The 24,430-nt window shown below is 45.3% G+C and overlaps 1 protein-coding gene across 2 annotated transcripts in view; it reads left to right on the top strand.

The window, feature by feature from the left end:
• LOC121547576 (protoheme IX farnesyltransferase, mitochondrial) overlaps positions 1 to 24,223 on the top strand; it is a 97,506-nt gene extending 73,283 nt beyond the window's left edge. For both annotated transcript variants that reach the window (XM_041858917.1, XM_041858918.1), the window contains 3 exons: positions 14,347 to 14,417; positions 18,420 to 18,652; positions 22,914 to 24,223. In XM_041858917.1, the coding sequence (XP_041714851.1) occupies positions 14,347 to 14,417; positions 18,420 to 18,652; positions 22,914 to 23,356 (747 nt within the window). In that variant the 3' untranslated portion in view covers positions 23,357 to 24,223. The remainder of the gene's footprint in view (positions 1 to 14,346; positions 14,418 to 18,419; positions 18,653 to 22,913) is intronic.
• Positions 24,224 to 24,430: the final 207 nt, after the last annotated feature.

The raw sequence follows: 24,430 nt of genomic DNA, 5'->3' as shown, positions 1-24,430 counted from the left end.
TAAATTTTCATAACTGACTGTGACCTTAATTGCCTGCCGTCTGTAAGCTGTTAGTGTCTTAACGACTGTTCCACAGGTGCATGTTCATTCATTGTTTATGGTTCATTGAACAAGTATGAAGATCCTGTGAAGTTATTTGGATTTTTACGAATTATCTTTGAAAGACGGTCCTGAAAAAGGGATGTTTCTTTTTTTTGCTGAGTTTACAAATATACACTACATGACCAAAAGTATGTGAACATCTCATTCCAAAATCATGGATGTTAATATGGAGTTTTTCCCCCCTTTGCTGCTATAACAGCCTACACTCTTCTGGGAAGGCTTTCCACTAGATGTTGGAACATTGCTGCTGGGACTTGCTTCCATTCAGCCATAAGAGCATTAGTGAGGTCGGGCGCTGATGTTCTGTGATCAGGCCTGGCTCACAGTCGGTGTTCCAATTCATCCCAAAGGTGTTCGATGGGGTTCAGGTCAGGGCTCTGTGACGACCCTCCCACTCTGTCTGCCGTATTCTCTCTTTGCTCTTGTTTCCTTATTAGGATGCCGGTGGGCGGAGTTGGGAGGGTCGTCAGCTACATGGGAAACACCTGGGCCGGGTGTGTCCCAGCATAAATGGACCTCTTCCACATTCATTGAGGAGACTCTCTCCAGGCAGATACTTTGACTTTGGTTGTGATATTTTTGTGGCCTTTTTGGGTTGTTTGCTTTGGCACTTCTCAACACTTTTCCATATTACATTTATGCAAGCAAACACTCACTTACACTACTGATTACTGATTACACACCCCATTGTTATTTCAGTTAGTTTACTTTAGTTAATAAATATATACTTTAAGTATTCCTTGTCTCCACGTGTCTTCCTTTTGTTACGAACTTGAGCCGGTTCGTGACAAGTGGGGGCTCGTCCGGGATCTTGAACTGGTTGTGTTTGGGAGAACGTGGAGTTAATGTTCAATTCTGTAGGTTTTTTTTTGTGTAAATTTTGTTAGTTTGTTTGAGTTTGATAGGCCCAGTATTGGTTTCCTTTGGGTTGTGTACTGCGTTGGAGAGAGTACATTGGTTAGTTTCCAGTCCCTGCCCAGCCTGGAAACTCTTGCTCTACTCGCTGTTGGGGCATCGGTCTGAGGAGGTGAGTACAATCGGCTGTGTACCTCAGTGGGAGATTGGGTAGGGTAGTGACATTTTCTACCCGGAGCTATAGCTTTTTCCCCTGGTAGGCTTAGTGACGTGTTTTGTTTTGGGATACGTTGGGCATGGTTAAATGTTTGTTATTTTTGTGTGGTGTCTGTGGACTGAGCAGTTGTCTCGGGGGCACATCCGTGGCTTGGTGGAATCTACCAGCGTGCTGGGGGTTTTAATTCCTTGCCAGCGGGCTACAGTGCGTAATTACCTACCGCGAATCCACACGAAGACTAGGGTTGAGTTATTGTAGGTTATGGGGAAGCTCCATATCCCAGCTCTCTTCTGTGGTGCTCGGTGTGATTGTCATTTCTCTTGTGTCTGGTGTGCTCAGCAGAGGGGTTGAGCAAGATTATTATGATATATATATATATTTTTTTTTTTTTTTTTTCCTGATTATGGCGTCTAATGTAGATGAGTTCATTCGCTTTCCATCAGAAGAACTGTTAGAATTATGTACTAAAGAACAGCTGTTGAAGGTTGCTGAACACTACAAGGTTGAAATTAGTGATAAACGCCAAAAAAATTATATTAGGTTAATATTGAAGGCCAATTTGATGGAGAGTGGTATTCTGGATGTTACCACTGGGGCAGCCTCTGCTGAGGACACGTTGTCTCCCCGATATGTTACAAAGACCGCTCCATCGGTTAGTCATAGTAGTCTTCTTTTTGAACAGCAGAAAGAACTGCTTCTGTTACAGCTGGAGCATGAACAAGCTAAAATGGAGCATGATCGTGTAAAATATGAAAGGGAATTGGAATTTAAACAGGATATGGAGCGTGCTAAAATCAAGCTGCAACAAGAGCGACTAGAGTTGGTTAGGGAAGGAAAGCTCTCAGGGAGAGTTTGCTCTGGGAAGGTGACCCAGAGTTACCTAGGGGTCGTTCCTCTTTTGGTCGTAATCCAGACACATTTGATATTGTTGGGAATTTACGGTTGTTGCCCCAGTTTAATGAAAAGGACCCGGAGACATTCTTTTCGTTGTTTGAGCGTGTTGCTGACGCTAGGAGTTGGCCTGATTCTGATCGCACTTTGATGTTGCAGTGTGTGCTGACTGGTAAAGCGCAAGAAGCATATTCAGCTCTTAGTGTAGCAGACAGTGTTAGTTATGAGAAGGTTAAAACGGCTGTGTTACAGAGTTACGAATTGGTCCCTGAGGCTTACCGCCAACGATTTAGAACTTTAAAAAGGGATGATCAGCAGACTCATGTTGAGTTTGCGCGAATATTATCTTCACAGTTCAATCGCTGGTGTTCTGCCTCTGCAGTTATGACTTTCCAAGGGCTGTGTGATCTGATTGTTAGAACAATTTAAGGACACAATCCCTGATCGTATAGCGACGTACATTAATGAATGAAAAATAAAGACTGTTGCTGAAGCTGCGGTTTTGGCAGATGAATATGTGTTGACTCACAAAAATGTTTTTGCAGAACCCCGTATTCGGAGTGAGTGGGGGCGTTCGCAGAGATTTGGGCCTCGCTCGCCGAGATACTTCGGTTCCCGGGCAGAGTTTCATTCAACTAGGGTTGAGCCTGATACCCGTGGTAAAACTGACGTTGGTCAAGAGTGTCACTACTGTCAAGAATTAGGTCATTGGAAAAATGAATGTCCGATTCTTAGGTCTAGGGGTAAATTCAGTACAGGTGCTTATGGTAAATCGAGGCCTGCAGCGTTAGCCGCGCCTGTTCCACATCAGTTCACTCCTGACGCATTGTCTCATGCCCAGAGCCAGGTGAAGGGTTATATTGATCCCGACTATTTACCTTTCGTTACGGAGGGTTTTGTGTCTATGGTAGGAAGTAAGAACCTAGTGCCAGTAAAGATCCTAAGAGACACAGGTGCCTCTGAATCATTTGTGTTGGAATCTGTGTTACCCTTCTCTGCGGAGACTGATTCGGGGAATAGTGTTCTAATTAGGGGAATAGGTTTGAACACTCTGTCAGTTCCATTGCATAAACTGATGTTGGATTGTGGACTGGTGAAAGGTGAGGTTGTTGTGGGGGTGCGTCCTTCATTGCCTATTGAGGGTATTGACGTGATCCTTGGAAATAACATGGCTGGGGAGCGTGTGTGGCCTATCGCGTTTCCATCTTTAGTGGTTTCCACTAAGCCGTCAATTGTAGGGATTCCTGATGAGAGTGCGCAGAATTTCCCAGAGGTGTTTTCTGCGTGTGCAGTGACGCGTTCTATGATCCATGACGACCTGGTCACGGAGCTGGCTAACGAGAATACCATAAAGTAGTCTGTTACTGTTTTCCCTGTTATCCCGTTATCTGTATCCCGCTCCGATTTAATCGAGGCGCAACGGACTGACCCTACATTAGGAGAGTTGCGGGACCAAATTGTGCCTGTGGAACAGTTGGGAGATGTCGCACAGGGCTATTTTCTCTAAGAGGAGGTCCTGATGAGAAAGTGGATGTCTCATGGTAGTTGTTTTCTGGGGGAGGCGATTAGTCAGGTTGTGGTACCAGTTAAGCTTCGTGAGTTGGTGCTGACAACTTCTCACAACGACGTTGCTGGGCATATGGGTGTGAGAAAAACCTACAATCGCATATTACGACATTTTTTTGGCCAAGATTAAAGAGGGATGTTTCTGATTTCATCAAAACTTGTCACACCTGTCAATTAACTGGTAAACCTAATCAAGCTATTAAGCCGGTACCACTGTTCCCTATTCCTGTACTCAGTAAACCTTTTGAGTATCTGATTATTGACTGTGTTGGTCCTCTGCCTCGTTCCAGAAAGGGTAGTAATTATTTGTTGACTGTGATGTGTCAGACCACTAGGTTTCCTGCTGCCTATCCTCTCCGGTCTATCACGACTAAGTCTGTGTTAAAAGCTTTGACTCAGTTTTTCTCACTGTTTGGAATCCCTAAGGTCATTCAAAGTGATCAAGGATATAATTTCACCTCTAATCTCTTTGGACAGGTTCTCCAACAACTCCATATTAAACACAACTTGTCTAGCGCTTATCATGCCCAAAGTCAAGGAGCACTGGAACGTTTCCATCAAACGCTTAAGTCTTTGTTGAGAGCTTATTGTACTGAGATGGATAAGGATTGGGAGGAGGGGTTGCCTTGGTTACTGTTAGCTGCTAGGGAGGTTTCACAGGAGAGCACAGGTTTTAGCCCAAATGACCTAGTGTTTGGACATAGGGTGCGTGGGCTTTTATCTGTTCTCCAGGATGACTGGAAGTCTCCCGAGCCTCCTCAGTCCCTGTTATCATATGTGTGTGATTTTCGGCGACGCTTGTATGCCGCTGGTGAAATGGCTAAAGAGAAGCTATCATCTTCACAGGACAGGATGAAGAGCATATATGATCGGCGAGCTGAGCCTCGTCACTTTAGTCCAGGTGATCAGGTTCTGGCTCTGCTGCCAATTGTTGGTTCTCCTTTTCAAGCCAAGTTTCAAGGTCCATATACAGTGGTGCGCCAGTACACTGAGCAAAATTATCTAGTTGCCACTCCAGAACGGAGGAAAGCACACCAACTGTGCCATATAAATTTGTTAAAACCCTATTATGCACGTTCCTCTGAGACTGAACAGGGGGAGTCTACAGAGGACGGTAAGGCTGTTCTTTTGGCTGATACTGTTTATTCCCTGGATTCTGGTCATGCTAGGTCTGTGCAGGAGCAGGAAGATGTTTCTGGTCCCGACGATTGCATACTGCAGGGTAGATTGAAGAATTCAGAGACACTGGAGATTTTAGATAGCCTTCTTACTCATCTACCTGTTGATGGGCGGAAAGAGATGGTTGGTCTGATTCGGAGATTTCCAGGGTTGTTTTCTGATACACCAACACGTACAAACTTAATAGAACATGATATTGACATTGGAGATGCTGACCCCATTCGTCAACGTTTCTATAGAGTTTCTTCAGAGAAACTGCGTTGTCTGGATGCTGAGGTCAGGTACATGCTGGAGAGTAAAATAGCAGAGCCTTCTTTCTCCAGTTGGGCTTCTCCCTGTATCTTGGTCAGTAAATCGGATGGAACAAACAGATTTTGTACGGACTACCGTAAGGTAACGATGTCACTAAGCCGGATTAATTTCCTCTTCCTCGGATGGAGGACTGCGTTGATCAAGTCGGGCGCAGCTAAGTTTGTGAGCAAATTTGACCTGTTAAAGGGCTATTGGCAGGTGCCACTGACGAGTAGGGCACGTGAAATCTCTGCCTTTATTACACCTTTTGGTCTGTACTCGTATTCGGTTATGAGTTTCGGGCTGCGTAATGCGCCTGCAACTTTTCAGCGACTTATGAACAGGGTTGTCTCTGGTCTGGCCGGGTGCGCTGTTTATCTGGACGATGTAGTGATATATGCAGATACTTGGGAGGAACATCTGTCCCGTATTCAAGCCTTGTTCGAACGTCTGGCTGCGGGTCGTCTCACGATAAATTTGGCTAAATGTGAGTTTGCTCAGGCGACTGTTACATACCTTGGAAAGGTGGTTGGGCAGGGTGAAGTGCGTCCTGTTCGGGCTAAAGTGGTAGCTATTGATGCTTTTCCACTACCAACTACTAAAAAGGAACTGATGCGTTTCTTGGGAATGATTGGGTATTATCGTGGTTTTTGTAGGAACTTCTCTACTGTGGTCGCTCCCTTGACAGATTTGCTGAAAGCTAAGGCTGTGTACGTATGGTCTTCTCATTGTCAACAGGCTTTCGAAGATGCAAAGAGGTTGCTTACTTCAACTCCGGTACTGGCTGCTCCTCGTGTGGATTTGTCATTTACCTTGCAGGTGGATGCTAGTCATGTGGGGGCGGGTGCAGTGTTGCTGCAAGCAGATGTGGCTGGGGTTGAGAGGCCTGTTAGTTTCTTTTCCAAAAAGTTTAACCATTATCAGTTGAACTATTCGGTCATTGAAAAATAAGCATTAGCACTTATATGGGCGCTACAACACTTTGAAGTGTATGTTGGGTCGGGTGTAGTACCTATTGTGGTCTACACCGACCATAACCCTCTCACATTTTTGAGGTCCATGAGGTGTCCTAATCAGAGGATAATGAGATGGTGTTTATTTTTACAATCCTTCCATCTAGATGTGCGGCACATCCGGGGGACTGATAACGTGATTGCTGATGCGCTCTCTCGTGCGCCCTGTTCATGAATATTGATGTGACCGACCAGTGTTTGATTTTGTCATGTTCTATCTTTCCTGTTTGTCCCCTCCTAGTCTTGTGTTTTTCTTTCCTCTTAAAGGTTGCTTCCTGTGTAAAGGTTGCTGAGGTCTGGAGAGGAGGATGATGGGTGGGGCAAGTGGAGGGGTGAACATGTACAAATTGTCGGTTTGGGACGTAGGGGCTGGTACGTTGGTCCGGGGTCCTTGTTGGTCCCCGGTCTTATGGGGGGGGTGTGACGACCCTCCCACTCTGTCTGCCGTATTCTCTCTTTGCTCTTGTTTCCTTATTAGGATGCCGGTGGGCGGAGTTGGGAGGGTCGTCAGCTACATGGTAAACACCTGGGCCGGGTGTGTCCCAGCATAAATGGACCTCTTCCACATTCATTGAGGAGACTCTCTCCAGGCAGATACTTTGACTTTGGTTGTGATATTTTTGTGGCCTTTTTGGGTTGTTTGCTTTGGCACTTCTCAACACTTTTCCATATTACATTTATGCAAGCAAACACTCACTTACACTACTGATTACTGATTACACACCCCATTGTTATTTCAGTTAGTTTACTTTAGTTAATAAATATATACTTTAAGTATTCCTTGTCTCCACGTGTCTCCCTTTTGTTACGAACTTGAGCCGGTTCGTGACAGCTCTGTGCAGGCCAGTCAAGTTCCTCCACAACGATCTCGACAAACCATTTCTGTGCCATGCTCTACGAACTGAGCTACATCCCTGCCGGCCATTCCCTCCCCTACCCTGGACGACGCTGGGCCAATTGTGCGCCGCCCCATGGGTCTCCCGGTCGCGGCCGGCTACGACAGAGCCTGGATTCGAACCAGGATCTCTAGTGGCACAGCTAGCACTGCGATGCAGTGCCTTTGCGCCACTCACAAAGTTGGAAGCACAGAATCGTCTAGAATGTCATTGTATGCTGTAGCATTAAGATTTCCCTTCACTGGAACTAAGGGGCCTATCCCTATCCATGAAAACAGCCCCAGACCATTATTCCTCCTCCACATAACTTTACAGTTGGCACTATGCATTGGGGAAGGTAGCGTTCTCCTGGCATCCGCCAAACCCAGAGTCGTCCGTCGGACTGCCAGATGGTGAAGCGTGATTCATCACTCCAGAGAACGTGTTTCCACTGCTCCAGAGTCCAATGGTGGCGAGCTTTACACCACTCCAGCCGACGCTTGGCATTGTGCATAGTGATCTTAGGCTTGTGTGCCGCTGCTCGGCCATGGAAACCCATTTCATGAAGCTCCTGACGAACATTTATTGTGCTGACGTTGCTTCCAGAGGCAGTTTGGAACTCTGTAGTGAGTGTTGCAACTGAGGACAGACGTTTTTTACACCATACACGCTTCAACACTCGGTGGTCCCTTTCTGTGAGCTTGTGTGGCCTACCATTTCGCGGCTGAGCCGTTGTTGCTCCTAGACATTTCCACTTCACAGTAACAGCACTTACAGTTGACCGTGGCAGCTCTAGCAGGGCAGAAATTTGACGAACTGACTTGATGGAAAGGTGGCATCCTATGACGGTGCCGTGTTGAAAGTCATTGAGCTCTTCAGTACGGCCATTCTACTGCCAATGTTTGTCTATGGAGATTGCATGCTTGTGTGCTCGACTTTATACACCTGTCAGCAACGGTTGTGGCTGAAATAGCCGAATCCACTAATTTGAGGGGTGTCCACATACTTTTCTAAATATAGTGTACATCTTGTACATAAAACATCAAACATGTCGCTATATACGTGCATATAACATTTTGTTGAAACAATAGCTTTTTAGGACAATCTCTTAAAAAGAAGGATCAAGGAAAACCAATCCTTTGTGAATATTCAAGTTATTACATTTCATTAATCACTTACATTTTGTTCAATATAGAGGAAAATGCTACATTTCTCAGAATGCATTAGTTTAACCCTCAAACAAATGAAATGTTTTGTGGAAATATACACTGCTCAAAAAAATAAAGGGAACACTAAAATAACACATCCTAGATCTGAATGAATGAAATAATCTTATTAAATACTTTTTTCTTTACATAGTTGAATGTGCTGACAACAAAATCACACAAAAATTATCTATGGAAATCAAATGTATCAACCCATGGAGGTCTGGATTTGGAGTCACACTCAAAATTAAAGTGGAAAACCACACTACAGGCTGATCCAACTTTTTGATGTAATGTCCTTAAAACAAGTCAAAATGAGGCTCAGTAGTGTGTGTGGCCTCCTCGTGCCTGTATGACCTCCCTACAACGCCTGGGCATGCTCCTGATGAGGTGGCGGATGGTCTCCTGAGGGATCTCCTCCCAGACCTGGACTAAAGCATCCGCCAACTCCTGGACAGTCTGTGGTGCAACGTGGCGTTGGTGGATGGACGAGACATGATGTCCCAGATGTGCTCAATTGGATTCAGGTCTGGGGAACGGGCGGGCCAGTCCATAGCATCAATGCCTTCCTCTTGCAGGAACTGCTGACACACTCCAGCCACATGAGGTCTAGCATTGTCTTGCATTAGGAGGAACCCAGGGCCAACCGCACCAGCATATGGTCTCACAAGGGGTCTGAGGATCTCATCTCGGTACCTAATGGCAGTCAGGCTACCTCTGGCGAGCACATGGAGGGCTGTGCGCCTCCCCCCCCCCAAAGAAATGCCACCCCACACCGGTCATGCTGGAGGATGTTGCAGGCAGCAGAACGTTCTCCACGGCGTCTCCAGACTCTGTCACGTCTGTCACATGTGCTCAGTGTGAACCTGCTTTCATCTGTGAAGAGCACAGGGTGCCAGTGGCGAATTTGCCAATCTTGGTGTTCTCTGGCAAATGTCAAACGTCCTGCACGGTGTTGGGCTGTAAGCACAACCCCCACCTGTGGACGTCGGGCCCTCCATACCACCCTCATGGAGTCTGTTTCTGAGTTCGTTTGAGCAGACACATGCACATTTGTGTCCTGCTGGAGGTGGTAGCGGTCCTGCTGCTGGGTTGTTGCCCTCCTACGGCTGGGTTGTTGCCCTCCTACGGCCTCCTCCACGTCTCCTGATGTACTGGCCTGTCTCCTGGTAGCGCCTCCATGCTCTGGACACTACGCTGACAGACACAGCAAACCTTCTTGCCACAGCTCGCATTGATGTGCCATCCTGGATGAGCTGCACTACCTGAGCCACTTGTGTGGGTTGTAGACTCCGTCTCATGCTACCACTAGAGTGAAAGCACCGCCAGCATTCAAAAGTGACCAAAACATCAGCCAGGAAGCGGTCTGTGGTCACCACCTGCAGAACCACTCCTTTATTGGGGGTGTCTTGCTAATTGCCTATAATTTCCACCTGTTGTCTATTCCATTTGCACAACAGCATGTGAAATGTATTGTCAATCAGTGTTGCTTCCTAAGTGGACAGTTTGATTTCACAGAAGTGTGATTGACTTGGAGTTACATTGTGTTGTTTAAGTGTTCCCATTATTTTTTTGAGCAGTGTAATTGGCTATTCTAAGCACTAAGGTTAAAATAGAACATTGTTTCCAGAGAAAAGTGATAAGCGCCCAACCGATATAGGATTTGTGGGACCGGTACCGTTTTTTTAGGGAGGCAAAAGTCAGTGGCCATCGAATGTGAGCATTTTCCCAATTAAGTCAGTTACGACACAGATTGCAGTTAGGTGAAGACCCTGGAGAGGACGACGAGCACGCAGATGAGCTTCCATTAGACTTTTCTTCAGTTGTGCAAACCCACAGTTTCATCAGCTGTCCGGGTGGCTTGTCTCAGACGATCCCGCAGGTGAAGAAGCCGGATGTAGAGGTTCTGGGCTGGCGTGGTTATACGTGGTTTGCGGTTGTGTGGCCGATTTGGACGTACTGCTAAAACGACGTTGGTACTCACTCAAATCTCTGGCAGCAGCTCTGTTGGACATTCCTGCAGTCAGCATGCCAATTGCACGCTCCCTCAACTTGAGACATCTGTGGCATTGTGTTGTGTGACAAAACAGCACATTTTAGAGTGGCCTTTTATTGTCCCCAGCACAAGGTGCACCTGTGTAATGATCATGCTGTTTAATCAGCTTCTTGATATGCCACACCTGTCAGGTGGATGGCTTATCTTGGCAAAGGAGAAATGCTCACTAACAGGGATGTAAATAAAATGTGCACAGAATTTGAGAGAAATAAGCTTTTTGTGCGTATGGACAATTTCTGAGATTTTATTTCAGCTCATGAAACATGGGACCAACACTTTACATGTTGCATTTATATTTTTGTTCAGTGTATATCCTCTGTAAATACGACAGTACATACAAAACTTGTTTAGTTTGCCTTCTTAGGTACAACTTAAATATGTGTTGATCTATAGCAGTGGATAAGAAGTATGTAAAAGTGTTTGTGCTAAACCACCACAAGGGGTGGCTGGCTGAAGGAATTAAACTTTGTCTCAAAGTAAATCTGAAACTCCACTATTTACAAGTTCACAAATAAGCATTGAAATGCAGTAACATGCCATTCATAATGTCAGTATCATCATTTAAATTAATTTGCTACAGTGTTTACAGTCAAAGGTCATGTTAACAAGCACTTTATGGCAACCACGCAATGAGAGGACGTTATAACAGAGAGGAAGAGAGAGGCCCAACTCAGCTGAAAATCTGTCTCCCTCCAGCAGGTGGTGTTTTTTTGTTATTTCACCCACCAAGAAAGGAGTTTTTGTATGCAGGTCAATGAAAGAGTGTCGAATTTGGTCAAAAAAATGTATGCCTTATTTGCTACGTGAGGTTTATTTGATCGCATAGAAGTTTCATTATGCTTAAGTTGTCACGAGTGTACTGATATAAGTAGGGCATGTGACATCCCAGCAACTTTTAGATATTTTTTTGGGAATACAGGCGTTTGACGTCAACAACCCTCATCGAATATTCAAAAAAGGATTACAATAATGAGATGTATCCAGGCAAATGCTTGCCGCACTGGTTTGTCACACGTTCTTATTTAGCTAGCCTACGTTAGCTGCTTATCTCATCATGAATGCAAGCACATGGCCTGAATGATAGATCTTCGCCGACTGTCTTGCTTTTTGAAGATTGCATATTTCAGAAAACTAACAAAATAAGCGCACTAGCTAACATAATAGGCCCAAACAGTAAGTGTTATTCTTGTATCAAGGACGAGTGTTCACTTTGGCGCCTGTCCAGTTTTGGCACTGTAGTATCTGCAGCACATAAGTATCACAGATTGCTAGCTAGCTAGCTAGGCAGCTAATGTTAACTAAGTGAGAATGTGATGAGGACAGGGCTGCTTGCTTGGTGAAGTGTACTTTTGATTATTTACTTATTCAAATATGCTGGCTGTGGCAAGCTACTCACCGTCAAACCACCATGCCTACGCTCTCTCACATTGTGACCTAGGGCTGAATGATGTTCAATGAGAAGCTTGTAGAGTGCCCTCTTCAGGCAACCATGGAAAATGTCAAAAAATGACTGCAATTTCTTTATTCTATGTATATAATATTGACGCTTTATCCATGGAAAAAAGATCAATACAAATATTACTGTGAAAGGCTCAACCGATTTTATCGGTCTGCCTCTAAAAGTGATATATTCATTGGAAAGTGTGACCTGTCAGATTGAAACTCATGTTCTATGATTTAGTGGAATTTCTTTGAATTGCACTGAATTAAAGTATACTTCCTGTCACTCAAACACAAATAAAAAGTATACATCCTGTGGGGTGTGGCCAATTCGAATTTCAACTCATGAGTTGAATGGGAGTCAATTCAGAAATTCTGAATTGAGCCCAACCCTGCTCCAAACATCAGGGCTGTATTCTGTGATACACTCCACTTTTCTGCACTCCTGGTATTGTTGCACACAGGCCTGTAGGGAAGGGGGAGCAAAGCACAGAGGTACAGTTATGTGGGTGTCAGAGTTTTATGTGCAGGTCAGAATGATGCTGTTATTGGAAACTGAAACGATTGTGTTTTTATGTGACCAGCGAGCAGTCCTGCATGTGAGCTCTTGGTCTGCCTGAGGAACAGTTCTGCTCACGCCCTGGCTGCCGCTCCTACTGCAGTACGGAGTTCTCTTCTCCCTCTCTCTCGCGGCCCCTGACCCCCTGACGCGTTTCCTGACCCTCGGGTCCTGGGTCCCATAGCCACAGCCACAGCTGTTCCCAACCCAAACCAGGCCAGCCCCTCATCAGCCCCAGCACAGCAGACTTGGGCTCAAGAGGGAAGGGGAAGACTGACTTTATTTGGAGCTTAGCTTATCCCGCCACTAACTTTATCACTTTGGGTGGCTGTGGGGTTGTTACACAACCTGCCACTGAAACAAAATGAAATGCATCAATTATCAACCCTAAACTCTGTATGGAGGCTAGGCCTGACTAGTTGCCCACCTGTTGTTTCAAGTGTATATCATATTCCACAGACGCTGAGACGCAGTAGTCCAGCATCCCATTGTGACATAGCTACGCGGCTCTGAGAACACCATCCGCGGGCGACGAGGACGCGCTGTCCAAACGTTCCCAACCAACGCGGCTCCGGTACGCATCCTCTATTCATTTGAATGTGTTGACAGTTGGAGAAATTGCTTGAGCTGCACGGAGAATTCAAAACGTATGAAAGCCAACAGTCCAATATTAGAGAACACTGCTGTGCGTACGCTACACGTTTTGGACTATGATGGACTCGTTAGGCCTACCTGCTAGACTGGTCATGAATTAGTCAGGAACGTTTTAGTCATCTCTGTAGTACTAGTGATTCTTTTGAGGAACAATTCAGTGTGCCTTCCAGATGGCATCCTATCCCCTTTATAGCGCACTACTTTTGGCGAGGGCCCATAGGGAATAGGGTATCATTTGGTAGGCAGACACACAACACAGGTGAATCCTGCAAGTTGCTATGCAACCCCTCATCTATTCCAAAAAGGTTTTCCTTTCCTGAGAAAGAAGCATATCAGGCCCAGACGATCCATTCCTTTAGGTCTCCTGAGGGGACACGCGGACAGGCCAAGCAGACAGACTTCCCTGTCATAGTTAATGCAAAGACATTTCCCCCCCTGCTGTGCAACTAAATTGGTATGGCCCAAATCCCAGAGGCCTCTAGCGAAATATAAATGTACTCTATATGAAACGTATTACCGACCACAGGGGTGTTTTTAAACATAGAGGCTTTCTGATGTCAAACGGACCGTAAATTAAGGAAGGGGGAGGAGATGGAGGAGAGAAAAGTGTATTATCTGTTTATTATTTTATTCCAGCCATATTTCAGAAGTAATGGATCTTAATATTCTCTGGTCGTCTGGACTTCTGGTCTGAGTGCTCTATCTGTTTTCATCATTAGGGTGCTGGCTCAGAGATTTATGTACACACACACACACACACACACACACGTAGGCGTACACACACTAGCCGGTTCCTGCATTTAAGCACCCCATGTGTTTGCGTTTTAGTCACACATAGCTGATCTCTTGGGGCCACTTTGAAGCAGACTCCCCCAGAGTAGATCATAAAACAGAAAAATACGTTGTTTTTCACATAATCCTCCCCCTATGTACCCTAGACCCCTCCAACCCCCTCCTCACCACATCCCACCTCAGTCCCCAATTTGTGACGTGAAGGGCCGTTGTTCTGCTCAGAGGTTTGTCTTGAGCTGTTCCCCTCACTTTCTTTCACTGCAGATGTCTGACGAAAGCCTGCATTGCTGTGTATTTTTCCCTGTATGTTTACCCCAATTTAGCCTAGTTTTGGTAAAGAAAATATATAAGAAAAGCTTTTCCCTAAAAGTTTTAAAGTCTCTCATGCTCCCATAGAAGATGATATTGGTTAAGACCTTAACTATGCCAGAGAGATGATGTTATGAAAGTGCCACAGATCAGGGGTCTGTGTGGGTGGTGGTGGGTGACAGAGCCAGGCAGCTTGGGGAATGGTGGGTTGACAGGATTAATGGTTACAGAGAAGAACTTTAAAGGTCTCTAATGCAACTCTGAATGTGAGCTCTGTGTGTGTGTCCTTCCTTCCTTAACTCCTCCACTAACCCATACTCTCCTTTTTCTCTCTCTCCACAGTACTTTGAGGTGCCCTTTGACTCCAACATGAACCGCACAAAGAACCGGCCCCTGGTCAGAGGACAGATAAGGTAAACTAACAATTGTTCTCTATCTGTGTCCCAAATGGCACCCTATTCCCTATATAGTGCCCTTCTTTTGACCAGAGTTCAATGGGCCATGGTCAAAAGGTAGTGCACTACATAGGGAATAGGGTGCTATTTCGGACGTAACCTCTGTTTTTGTGTCTACTTCTGTTTCTGTCTCACCGGCTTGTCTCACAACAATTTTGCATAAAATATATATTTCACAATCATTCGGCCTTTATTTAACCAGGATAAAATCTCTTGACTTTAAAACCCTCTCTTTTGAGTGAGATCTGGATACCATCACCAAATACACTGCCACTGCCCTTGTCATGCCGTCTCCATATTGAGTAGGTAATCTGATCTTATCTAGTGAAGTGTATTACCAGTTGAGAAACTGGATCCTGCCACTTGGTGTAATATGTAAATGTTATTGCATGTCTCATGATAACGAGGGCAGGTACGGAGCACCGTGGGTACACCTTCAATTAAACAATAGTTCTGCGGAGCACGCAGACACACACACACACACACCACAGATCCATTTACACTCTTTTCCCAGTTAGTTGTGGTGCTAAGCCCAGGACAGGCTACAGGCTGTCTATACAGAGTAGTAGAATACAGCCAGGAGCCAGGCTGGGAGGGTGGTGTAGGCTACCTGTACCTTCTCTCGCTCTCTAGCTCGCTCTCTCTAGCTCTCTCTCTCGCTCTCTAGCTCTCTCTCGCTCTCTCTCGCTCTCTCACTCGCTCTCCCATTCTTTCTTTGTTTTTCCTTCTCTTCGCTTTCTTTCTTTATTCTCTTTCGCTCTTTTTCTTTCTTTCTCTGTTTTTCTCTCTTTCTCGCTCGCTCTTCCTCTCGCTCTAGCCAGTATTACGATCCTTGTTGTGTCCTGGTTCTGAACCATGCTAGCCTACACACACAAACACAGCATTGGGCAGGGTCCCCCAACTGGTGTCCCGCGTGTCATTTTATTTGGCCCCTCAAGGTTTTGAAGCAAAACAAATAAACCTTTATTTATTTTATTGTTGGACATAAAAGACTAAAAACACCAGCAAATCAGCTCCAAGTAATATTAATTTTGGAAATCTGTTTCGAAGTATTCCCACAAATATGTGATCGCATACATATCTAAGCAAGGTTTGAAATTACTATGTTTTAGTCTAATATTATATCTGTTTGGGCTTCTTGCAATCATTTTGCTGTCTAAAATTATTTATGATTTTGTTCCGGCCCCCTGACAATCCGCTCAAGAAAAAATCGGCCCGGGGCTGAATCTAGTTGATGATCCCTGGCATAGGGGAACTCCGGGGTAAATGAGAAGACCCCTACCATAACAACTGTGAGATGCTGAAGCGTTGGTGTTGAACCCTGACCTGGCCTTATCTCGTCATGTCCACAGTGGAATCCTCATGGGATGTGTTGTTTAAAGGGACACTCCTCTTGTTGAGTTGGAGATTTAGGATGTAAACTGTTCTCCAAACAGACCCAGGGTGCTGGCGCAGCCTGGCTGTGTCCGTACATCCTGGTGTTGACGTGACCGAGGAGTGTGTGTGACACCCACGTAACCTGTGGCCCGATGTGGACCAGCTGGATGGCTATGGCTGCATCCCAAATGGCACCCCATTTCCTACATAGGGAATATGACTATAGCCTGCGTAGTGCACTGTATAGGGAATAAGGTGCCAGTTGTGACGCAGACAACGGCTACAGTCCCTGTCAAGAAAGCCCTCAGCATCTCACATTCTCTCTCTCCATCCTTTCTCTCACTCCATCCTCTCGCTCCATCCTCTCCGTGAGACTCCCTGGACCCAGCTCAAGCCTAGCTGAGATGATAAAGTATGCCCAATGAAGAAAAGTTCATTGTGTTTTTTAGTCTAGTTTAATCTGTATCTTCTAGAAGACCGTCCCTAGATAGCTAAATGTATACCAGAGCATACTGGGGGATGTCTTTCATAATCTGTAAGGACATCTTGGCATAGCTCTCCCTCTAACCTCTTGTTGAAATCTCAATAAGATGAACTCATTCTCTGTTGTGGTGTGACGTTGAAGACATTGAGGTTGCAGCATGTGGTGATTCTGGGCCATAACCAATTCAGTAAGATGGATGAGAGAGAGTGAGAGGACTCGGCTCACCACCATCTCCTTTAGCACCTCACTCTCTTGAGTGTGGATCTTATTTAAATTGAACACAGAGACATTCCTTAGTGTAGCTCTCTTCATTGAACTAATTGCAGAAGCCATGACACTCTGTTCCAGCCCCTTTCTTCTTGCCTGCCTGCCACCAACCACCCTCTCATCACGCTGAAGACACCCCTTCAACCCCCCAATTTATGCTCTTGCCTAAATCCTCATTCTCTCTTAATTCTCTCTCCAGCTTGGTAAATAACTTTTAGAACTGAGTGAAGAACTTTTAGAACTGGGTGAAGAACTTTTAGAACTGGGTGAAGAACTTTTAGAACTGGGTGAAGAACTTTTAGAACGTGTCCAACTCATTCCACGGAGGGCCTGAGTGTCTGCGGGTTGTCGCTCCTCCCTTGTACTTGATTAATGAATTAAGGTCACTAATTAGTAAAGAACTCCCCTCACCTGGTTGTTTTAGGTCTTAATTGAAAGGAATACCAAAAACCTCTAGACACTAAGCCCTCCATGAAATTAGTTTGACACCCCTGTTTTAGAACTGGGTGAAGAACTTTTAAAACTGGGTGAAGAACTTGTCTTAGCCCCCAGTTGTGGAGAGTAAGTTCCCTCTTATAGCCAGCCAGCTACATGGGCTAAGTGTTTAGTGCTGACTTTACCCCCCGGCTGACAGCGTTATGACTGGGACAGTGTCCAACTGTAAACTAAGGCCAGATAACCCCCCTCAGGCCGGGTGATGCACTCCCCACTTCGACCCCCACAGAGATGACCCAAACCCAGTACACACACACACACACACACGCACACTTACACACACACACCACTGCCACATAAAACAGACATAACACCACTAATCACATTAATACCCTATCTCCCAAACTCAACAGAAAATAAAAGCCCTGTTTTCACTTCAGAAGGCCTGCTGTGTTTGGTCAAGATTTAAATCTCCAAATGTCCCCCCTCTAATTTACAGCGTATTTACTTGAACCAACCCTGGAGTCAGTCGCTAGCTAGCTGCTTTCAATAAAAGACAGAGAGAGGAGGAGGAAGTCTTCATCCGGTTAAAAGCGGGAGCCTCTGTGGTTAGGGCTGAGGATGGTTTGATCTCTGGGCGTGCGTAATGCGTACATCCTCGTAGCCACACACTCATTGTCTTGCAGGGCCACTTTTATCCCTGACAAACGCTTATCAGATGAGCTCGCCTCTAAGCCCCTGTTTTCAGACTGAGCGCCGTTCCGCCGGCCCGCAGCTAACTGTCTCAGAGTGTGTGGCCCGTCCGTGTGGCGCTCGCTGTGTGTGTGTGTCTTTGCATGTGGGGCTATTATCATCTTCTCCTGTAATCTCCACAAGTCCACATATCTCAATCAGACCATGAGAGCAATTGTTATTCTCTTCTGTCTGTCTCTGTGTCTTTAAACCAGGTGTTCAGTATTCTCTGTGTCTTTTAAGCCAGGTGTTCAGTATTCTCTGTGTCTTTAAACCAGGTGTTCAGTATTCTCTGTGTCTTTAAGCCAGGGTTCAGTATTCTCTGTGTCTTTAAGCCAGGTGTTCAGTATTCTCTGTGTCTTTAAACCAGGTGTTCAGTATTCTGTGTCTTTAAGCCAGGTGTTCAGTATTCTCTGTGTCTTTAAGCCAGGGTTCAGTATTCTCTGTGTCTTTAAGCCAGGTGTTCAGTATTCTCTGTGTCTTTTAAGCCAGGTGTTCAGTATTTTGAAGGAAGCTTAGCTCGCTATTGTATGCTGAATTTGTTGTTGGTGAAATACCATGTGGGGAAGTTGTATTAAGAGGTTTCTCTCCCTCCTTATCCTCTCTCTCCCTCTCCTTCCCTCACCCCCTTCCTCTACCCCTTGCTCCCTTCCTCCGTCATTCAGTCCTCTCCATGCGGTGGGCTTTGCCCTAGCCTGTGGGGTCCCTGGTATCACCATGTTGACCCTGGCTGTGAACCCTCTAACAGGGGCCTTGGGGGCCCTCAACATCTTCCTCTACACCTGCTGTTACACACCCCTGAAAAGGCTCAGCATCATCAACACCTGGGTGGGGGCCGTGGTGGGGGCCATTCCCCCCATCATGGGCTGGACGGCGGCTACGGGTGCTCTGGATCCAGGTACTGAACTGGAGGACACACACACACACACACACTTATTGTACACCTCTGTTTGCTGGGTCCTATGGTCCTCTCCCACACACACAGTCATGATACTTGGTCCTATGTGTCTCCCTCACACACACACACACAGTAATGATACACCCCATCTTATGTTTCACGATGAAGCAGCCGGATTATGACAAGCTGTTCAAACTGAATATGTTGGTAAATGGGGGATTGAGGAGAGAATAGAAGGATACACCCACACTTGTTCTTCCAACTTTGGGCCAAAGAGCAGCTGTGGTGTGTTATAAAGTTCATACGTCCATATTAGACTCTGTGTAGACTCATGATAATACATTGGTGTTCGTTCCTACAGTTACGTATGTTAAACTGATCAAGTGGTTCAAATCTGACACTTCAGAGCGACTCAGACGGGGATTATTGTTTTCCAAACTAGATATCAAGCTAGTGGGAAATACACTGTTTATCACAGCCTAAGTTAACATGCTGTGTGGTCACTCCCAGGAGAGTTAGGAGCTAGGCTGTAGTGTAGAGTAGAGGTCATTTTTGCATGTTGTACAGAACCAGTCAAAAGTTTGGAAACACCTACTCATTCAAGGGTTTTTCTTTATTTTTAATATTTTCTACATTTGTAGAATAATAGTGAAGACATCAAAACTATGAAATAACACATATGGAATCATGTAGTAACCAAAAAAGTGTTAAACAAATCAAAATATATTTGAGATTTGAGATTCTTCAAATAGCCACTCTTTGCCTTGATGACAGCTTTGCACACCTGGAATGCTTTTCCAACAGTCTTGAAGGAGTTCCCTCATATGCTGAGCACTTGTTAGCTGCTTTTCCTTCACTCTGCGGTCCAACTCATCCCAAACCATCTCAATTGGGTTGAGGTCGGGTGATTGTGGAGGCCAGGTCATCTGATGCAGCACTCCATCACGCTCCTTCTTGGTCAAATAGCCCTTACACAGCCTGGAGGTGTGTTGGGTCATTGTCCTGTTTAAAAACAAATGATAGTCCCACTAAGCGCAAACCAGATGGGATGGCGTATCGCTGCAGAATGCTGTGGTAGCCATGCTGGTTAAGTGTGTCTTAAATTCTAAATAAATCACTTACAGTGTCACCAGCAAAGCACCCCCACACCATCACACCTCCTCCTCCATGCTTCATGGTGGGAACCATACATGCAGAGATCATCCGTTCACCTACTCTGCGTTTCACAAAGACACGACGGTTGGAAGCAAAAATGTCACATTTGGACTCATCAGACCAAAGGACAGATTTCCACCCGTGTAATGACCATTGCTCGTGTTTCTTAGCACAAGCAAGTCTCTTCTTCTTATTGGTGTCCTTTAGTAGTGGTTTCTTTGCAGCAATTCGACCATGAAGGCCTGATTCACGCAGTCTCCTCTGAACAGTTGATGTTGAGATGTCTGTTACTTGAACTCTGTGAAGCATTTATTTGTGCTGCAATCTGAGGTTCAGTTAACTCTGATGATCTTATCCTCTGCAGCAGAGGTAACTGGGTCTTCCTTTCCTGTGGCGGTCCTCATGAGAACCAGTTTCATCATAGCGTTTGATGGTTTTTGCGACTGCACTTGAAGACGGTTTCAAAGTTCTTGAAATCTTCCGTATTGACTGACCTTCATGTCTTAAAGTAATGATGGACTGTTGTTTCTCTTTGCTTATTTGAGCTGTTCTTGCCATAATATGGACTAGTTTTTTTTACCAAATAGGGCTTTCTTCTGTATACCACCCCTACCTTGCCACAACACAACTGATTAGCTCAAACACATTAAGAAGGAAATAAATTCCACAAATTAACTTTGAACAAGGCACACCTGTTAATTGAAAAGCATTCCCAACCTCCCGAGTGGCGCAGTGGTCTAAGGCCACTAGAGATCCTGGTTCGAATCCAGGCTCTGTCGTAGCTGGCCGTGACCGGGAGACCCATGGGGCGGCGCACAATTGGCCCAGCGTCGTCTAGGGTAGGGGAGGGAATGGCCGGCAGGGATGTAGCTCAGTTGGTAGATCATGGCGTTTGCAACGCCAGGGTTGTGGGTTCGATTCCCACGGGGGTATGAAAAAAAGTATGAAAAATAAAAAGATTACATAAGTCGCTCTGGATAAGAGTGTCTGCTAAATGACTGAAATGTAATTCCAGGACTACATCATGAAGCTGGTTGAGAGAATGCCAATAGTGTGCAAAGCTGTCATCAAGGAAAAAGGTGGCAACTTTTTATATATTTTTTATATATATATATATATATATATATATAGATTTGTTTAACACTTTTTTGGTTACTATATGATTCCATATGTGTTATTTCATAGTTTTGATGTCTTCACTATTATTATACAATGTAGAAAATAGTAAAAATTAAGAAAAACCCTTGAATGAGTAGGTGAGTCCAAACTTTTGACTGGTACTGTATATCCGTATATCCACTAAACTGCAGCTATTATATAGGTTAAATTATGTTTCTATAGTTTGTCTTGTCATTCCAACACAATTAGTCTCTGCTGACTCCGTGAGACCTCTTTCACAACTGACATTCAACACAACAGGGTTTGTATGTATTTCACTGGGTTGACGAGTACCTCTGTGACCAGCCCTGACCCCCCCCCCCACTACGACCAGACTTTTATTTACATACTCCACAACCCGGAGTCCCACGTTGCTAACACACACACAGTATTGTGTGTGTTTATGAGTGCGCTAGCAGTGTGTGTCTGTGCGTGCGTGGATGTCTCTAGTGGATGAGGAAGTCAGAGCAGAGGGGGGTCTCCTCTCTCCTCTCCAGATTGTTTGGCAGACATGTTAAGTGTTCTGTTATGGCAACTGTGAACTGTGTTGCAGCTTGTCACCGGGGTCTCTCAGTACGGTACACACACTAGTTTACACTCCCCAAGCCAATATCTTGGGACTTGCTCTCAACAAAATGTTAATCATGAATCTATGGGCTTTTCACGTGGGAGTGAATGTGTTTTATTCCCATTGAACTTCCGCTGGGGTTTTCTCTTCCCTTGGTGGCCCTCTTGATTCAATGACTGCTCTCATGCTATACAATGACATTCATGCCCTTTCTGTAAAAAGGACCCCCTCAGATTCGGCTAGAAGTATGACTTGGACATTGGCATTTCAACAAGGTCAATTGGGGGTCATTTAAATGTTTTAAAAAATAAAGTAATAAAATAATACAACAAAAGTCAATCTAAACTGACAATAGATACCATCATCTGTCCTGGTAGTTGCTACTACAGGCTGCACTATAGTCCTGTTTGATCACTGTGTTTGGTGAGACTGGAGAGGTTTGCAGTAGAGCTGCCTTATGGCCCTGTTTTCCTAGGGGATTTAGGCTACTCTTGTGTTTACAAAACGCAAGAAGAGCGGAGTGAAACAAAAGGAAACCCTGTATGTAACGCTCGGGTGCCTCTGCAGTGCTGCCGAGTGAGTCTTTGTGCCTTGGCGACCGGGCGGGTCTCCTGTTTCTCTCTCTGCCGCTACTTGCTCTCTGGTGGAGCGTTTACAACGCCACACCGTACACGTGGCCCCGGGCTGTTTGTTGCCCCCACACACACAGACAGGATGTGCAAGGCGAGCCGATGAATGGGTCTCTTTCGCTCTGTTTAACCACAGGTCTGAGAGGAACAGAACAGACAGAATGACAGGGGGATTCCTCCTCTCTGTCTAGTGTCTACAACATCCATGTTCTCGTATTCAGTTACTCATTCACTCTCTCACCTCACAACATCTCCTGTATCCTGTACAAAGGCTGTGTCATAGGGGTCAGGGCAGCGAAATGTCCAGAAAGGAGAATTTGATTGAAGAAAGACGTAGATGCTGTCAAAAAGGAAATCAGTCCCTCCAGTATTCTGCGTTGGCAAAAAAAATAGCAAAATCAAAAATTTCCTGCATATTATGCACCGCACTGTTTTCCGTCAAATCATCGCAGTTTTATCGCATACAACTGACCCATCACCGCAGTACAAAAAGAAGGTAATATGGTTCAATCAAGCCACATGTCAACAAATTTTCCCCTCCTCAGCGCATTTTCATGACGAATTGGACAAAATCATTGCCATACAAAATGTCAGAATTGCTGCAGCAAAATCAAGAATTTCTGCCCACAAATATCACCAAAAATCCCTGCAAAATCCCTGCGAGAGGAACTGGGAAATGCAACACCAAGGGATTTGTGAATTCTCTATCTAGTCATTGTCAATATATTCTCTTCTCCCTCCCCCTCTCTAGGTGCTCTGTTGCTGGGTGGCTTCCTGTACTGCTGGCAGTTCCCCCACTTCAATGCTCTGAGCTGGAACCTGCGTGAGGACTACTCCCGGGGAGGCTACCGTATGATGTCTGTCACCCACCCGGGCATGTGTAAGAGGGTGGCCCTGCGCCACAGCCTGGGACTGATCGGTCTCTCGGTCCTGGGCCCCGTGCTGGACGTCACCACCTGGACCTTCCCTCTAGTCTCCCTGCCCATCAACCTCTACATCAGTTATCTGGCCTTTCGCTTCTACCAGAAGGGAGACCGCAGCTCCGCCCGCAAGCTCTTCTTCTGCAGTCTGTGGCACCTGCCTATGTTGTTGCTGCTGGCGCTCACCTGTAAGAAATCCCGGACCGACAAAGAGGGCGTGGCGAAGACCTTGAGCCTAGCCCCAGCACCCCTGCCCCTCGCCATGCAGAACTAGGATAGTCCCTTAGACCCCCACCACCACCTCCAACCTCCAACTCCCAACACACTCGCCGTTACTTCTCCACCCGCCCTTCACACAAATGGAGATATTACCTTACGATGTCTTCCTCCCTCTGCTATCTGTATCCAGAGAGAGGGGAGTACTAGGGACACACTCCATTTGATCTGAGTGTGTGTGGACTTGTGGTGCTCACTGACTGCGCTCTCCATGCCCTCAAGACAAGGCGACGAGGAACAACAACATGGCTGAAATGGTTGATCAACGAAAACCACACATATTGTGAATTCCTGAAATGACTTCAGGGTGTAATTAATCATTTCAATGTGTGTATATATTTATTTATAAAGGAAGGCTGCACTATAGTCCCTGTCCATGTTATATGACTGTTATTAATAAGAAAGTTGTACAGTGTAAATTGCTCCTATGGATTCGCAATATTGCCACAATCAGGAAAGCATTGTATCAACACAAGATGACGTAAAGAAAGAAATGAGTCAACTGTGATGGCAATGAAGACGTGTAAGATAAATGAGAGACAACAGTACGTTGATTTACGTAAATATTTGTTCATACATTTTTTAAATCGATTTAAGGAAATAAGTTTAAAGCAACCTAGCCACTGAAATGCAATGATAAGTTATTACCTGCCTATGTTACTTGACTGTAACGATTGCCTATGGCTATTGATGTTAGCTGTTCAGCAAACTCAGTGGAGGGTATTATTCTGTCTGCAACATACTGCTTTAACTCTACATGGTTCACCTGCACCAAAACACAAGAGAATAGTTGACCTGTAAACCATTTTTGTAAGACATAAAAAGGGTTACAAATGTTATCTTACAATAAACGTCTTATGATTTACCCAGTTGATTTGATTTACTTTTGTTGAGTTGAGCCAGTTAATTGATTGTCTAATTAATTCATCATACTGCATCAAAGGTGTGTTGTGTGTCCTTCAAGCATAGAAATAATTGTGGTATCCATATTAAAGCCAATATAGAGCGGGTTTCATTATTGACACCAAGTCCTTCCCACAGGGGGCGTCATTCATATCAGTGCAGACTGCGT

This window comes from Coregonus clupeaformis, chromosome 31 (genome assembly GCF_020615455.1).
Source record: "Coregonus clupeaformis isolate EN_2021a chromosome 31, ASM2061545v1, whole genome shotgun sequence".
NCBI lineage: Eukaryota > Metazoa > Chordata > Actinopteri > Salmoniformes > Salmonidae > Coregonus > Coregonus clupeaformis.
The sequence above is the reverse complement of the archived record's forward strand: the minus strand, read 5'-3'. Positions and strand labels throughout refer to the sequence as shown.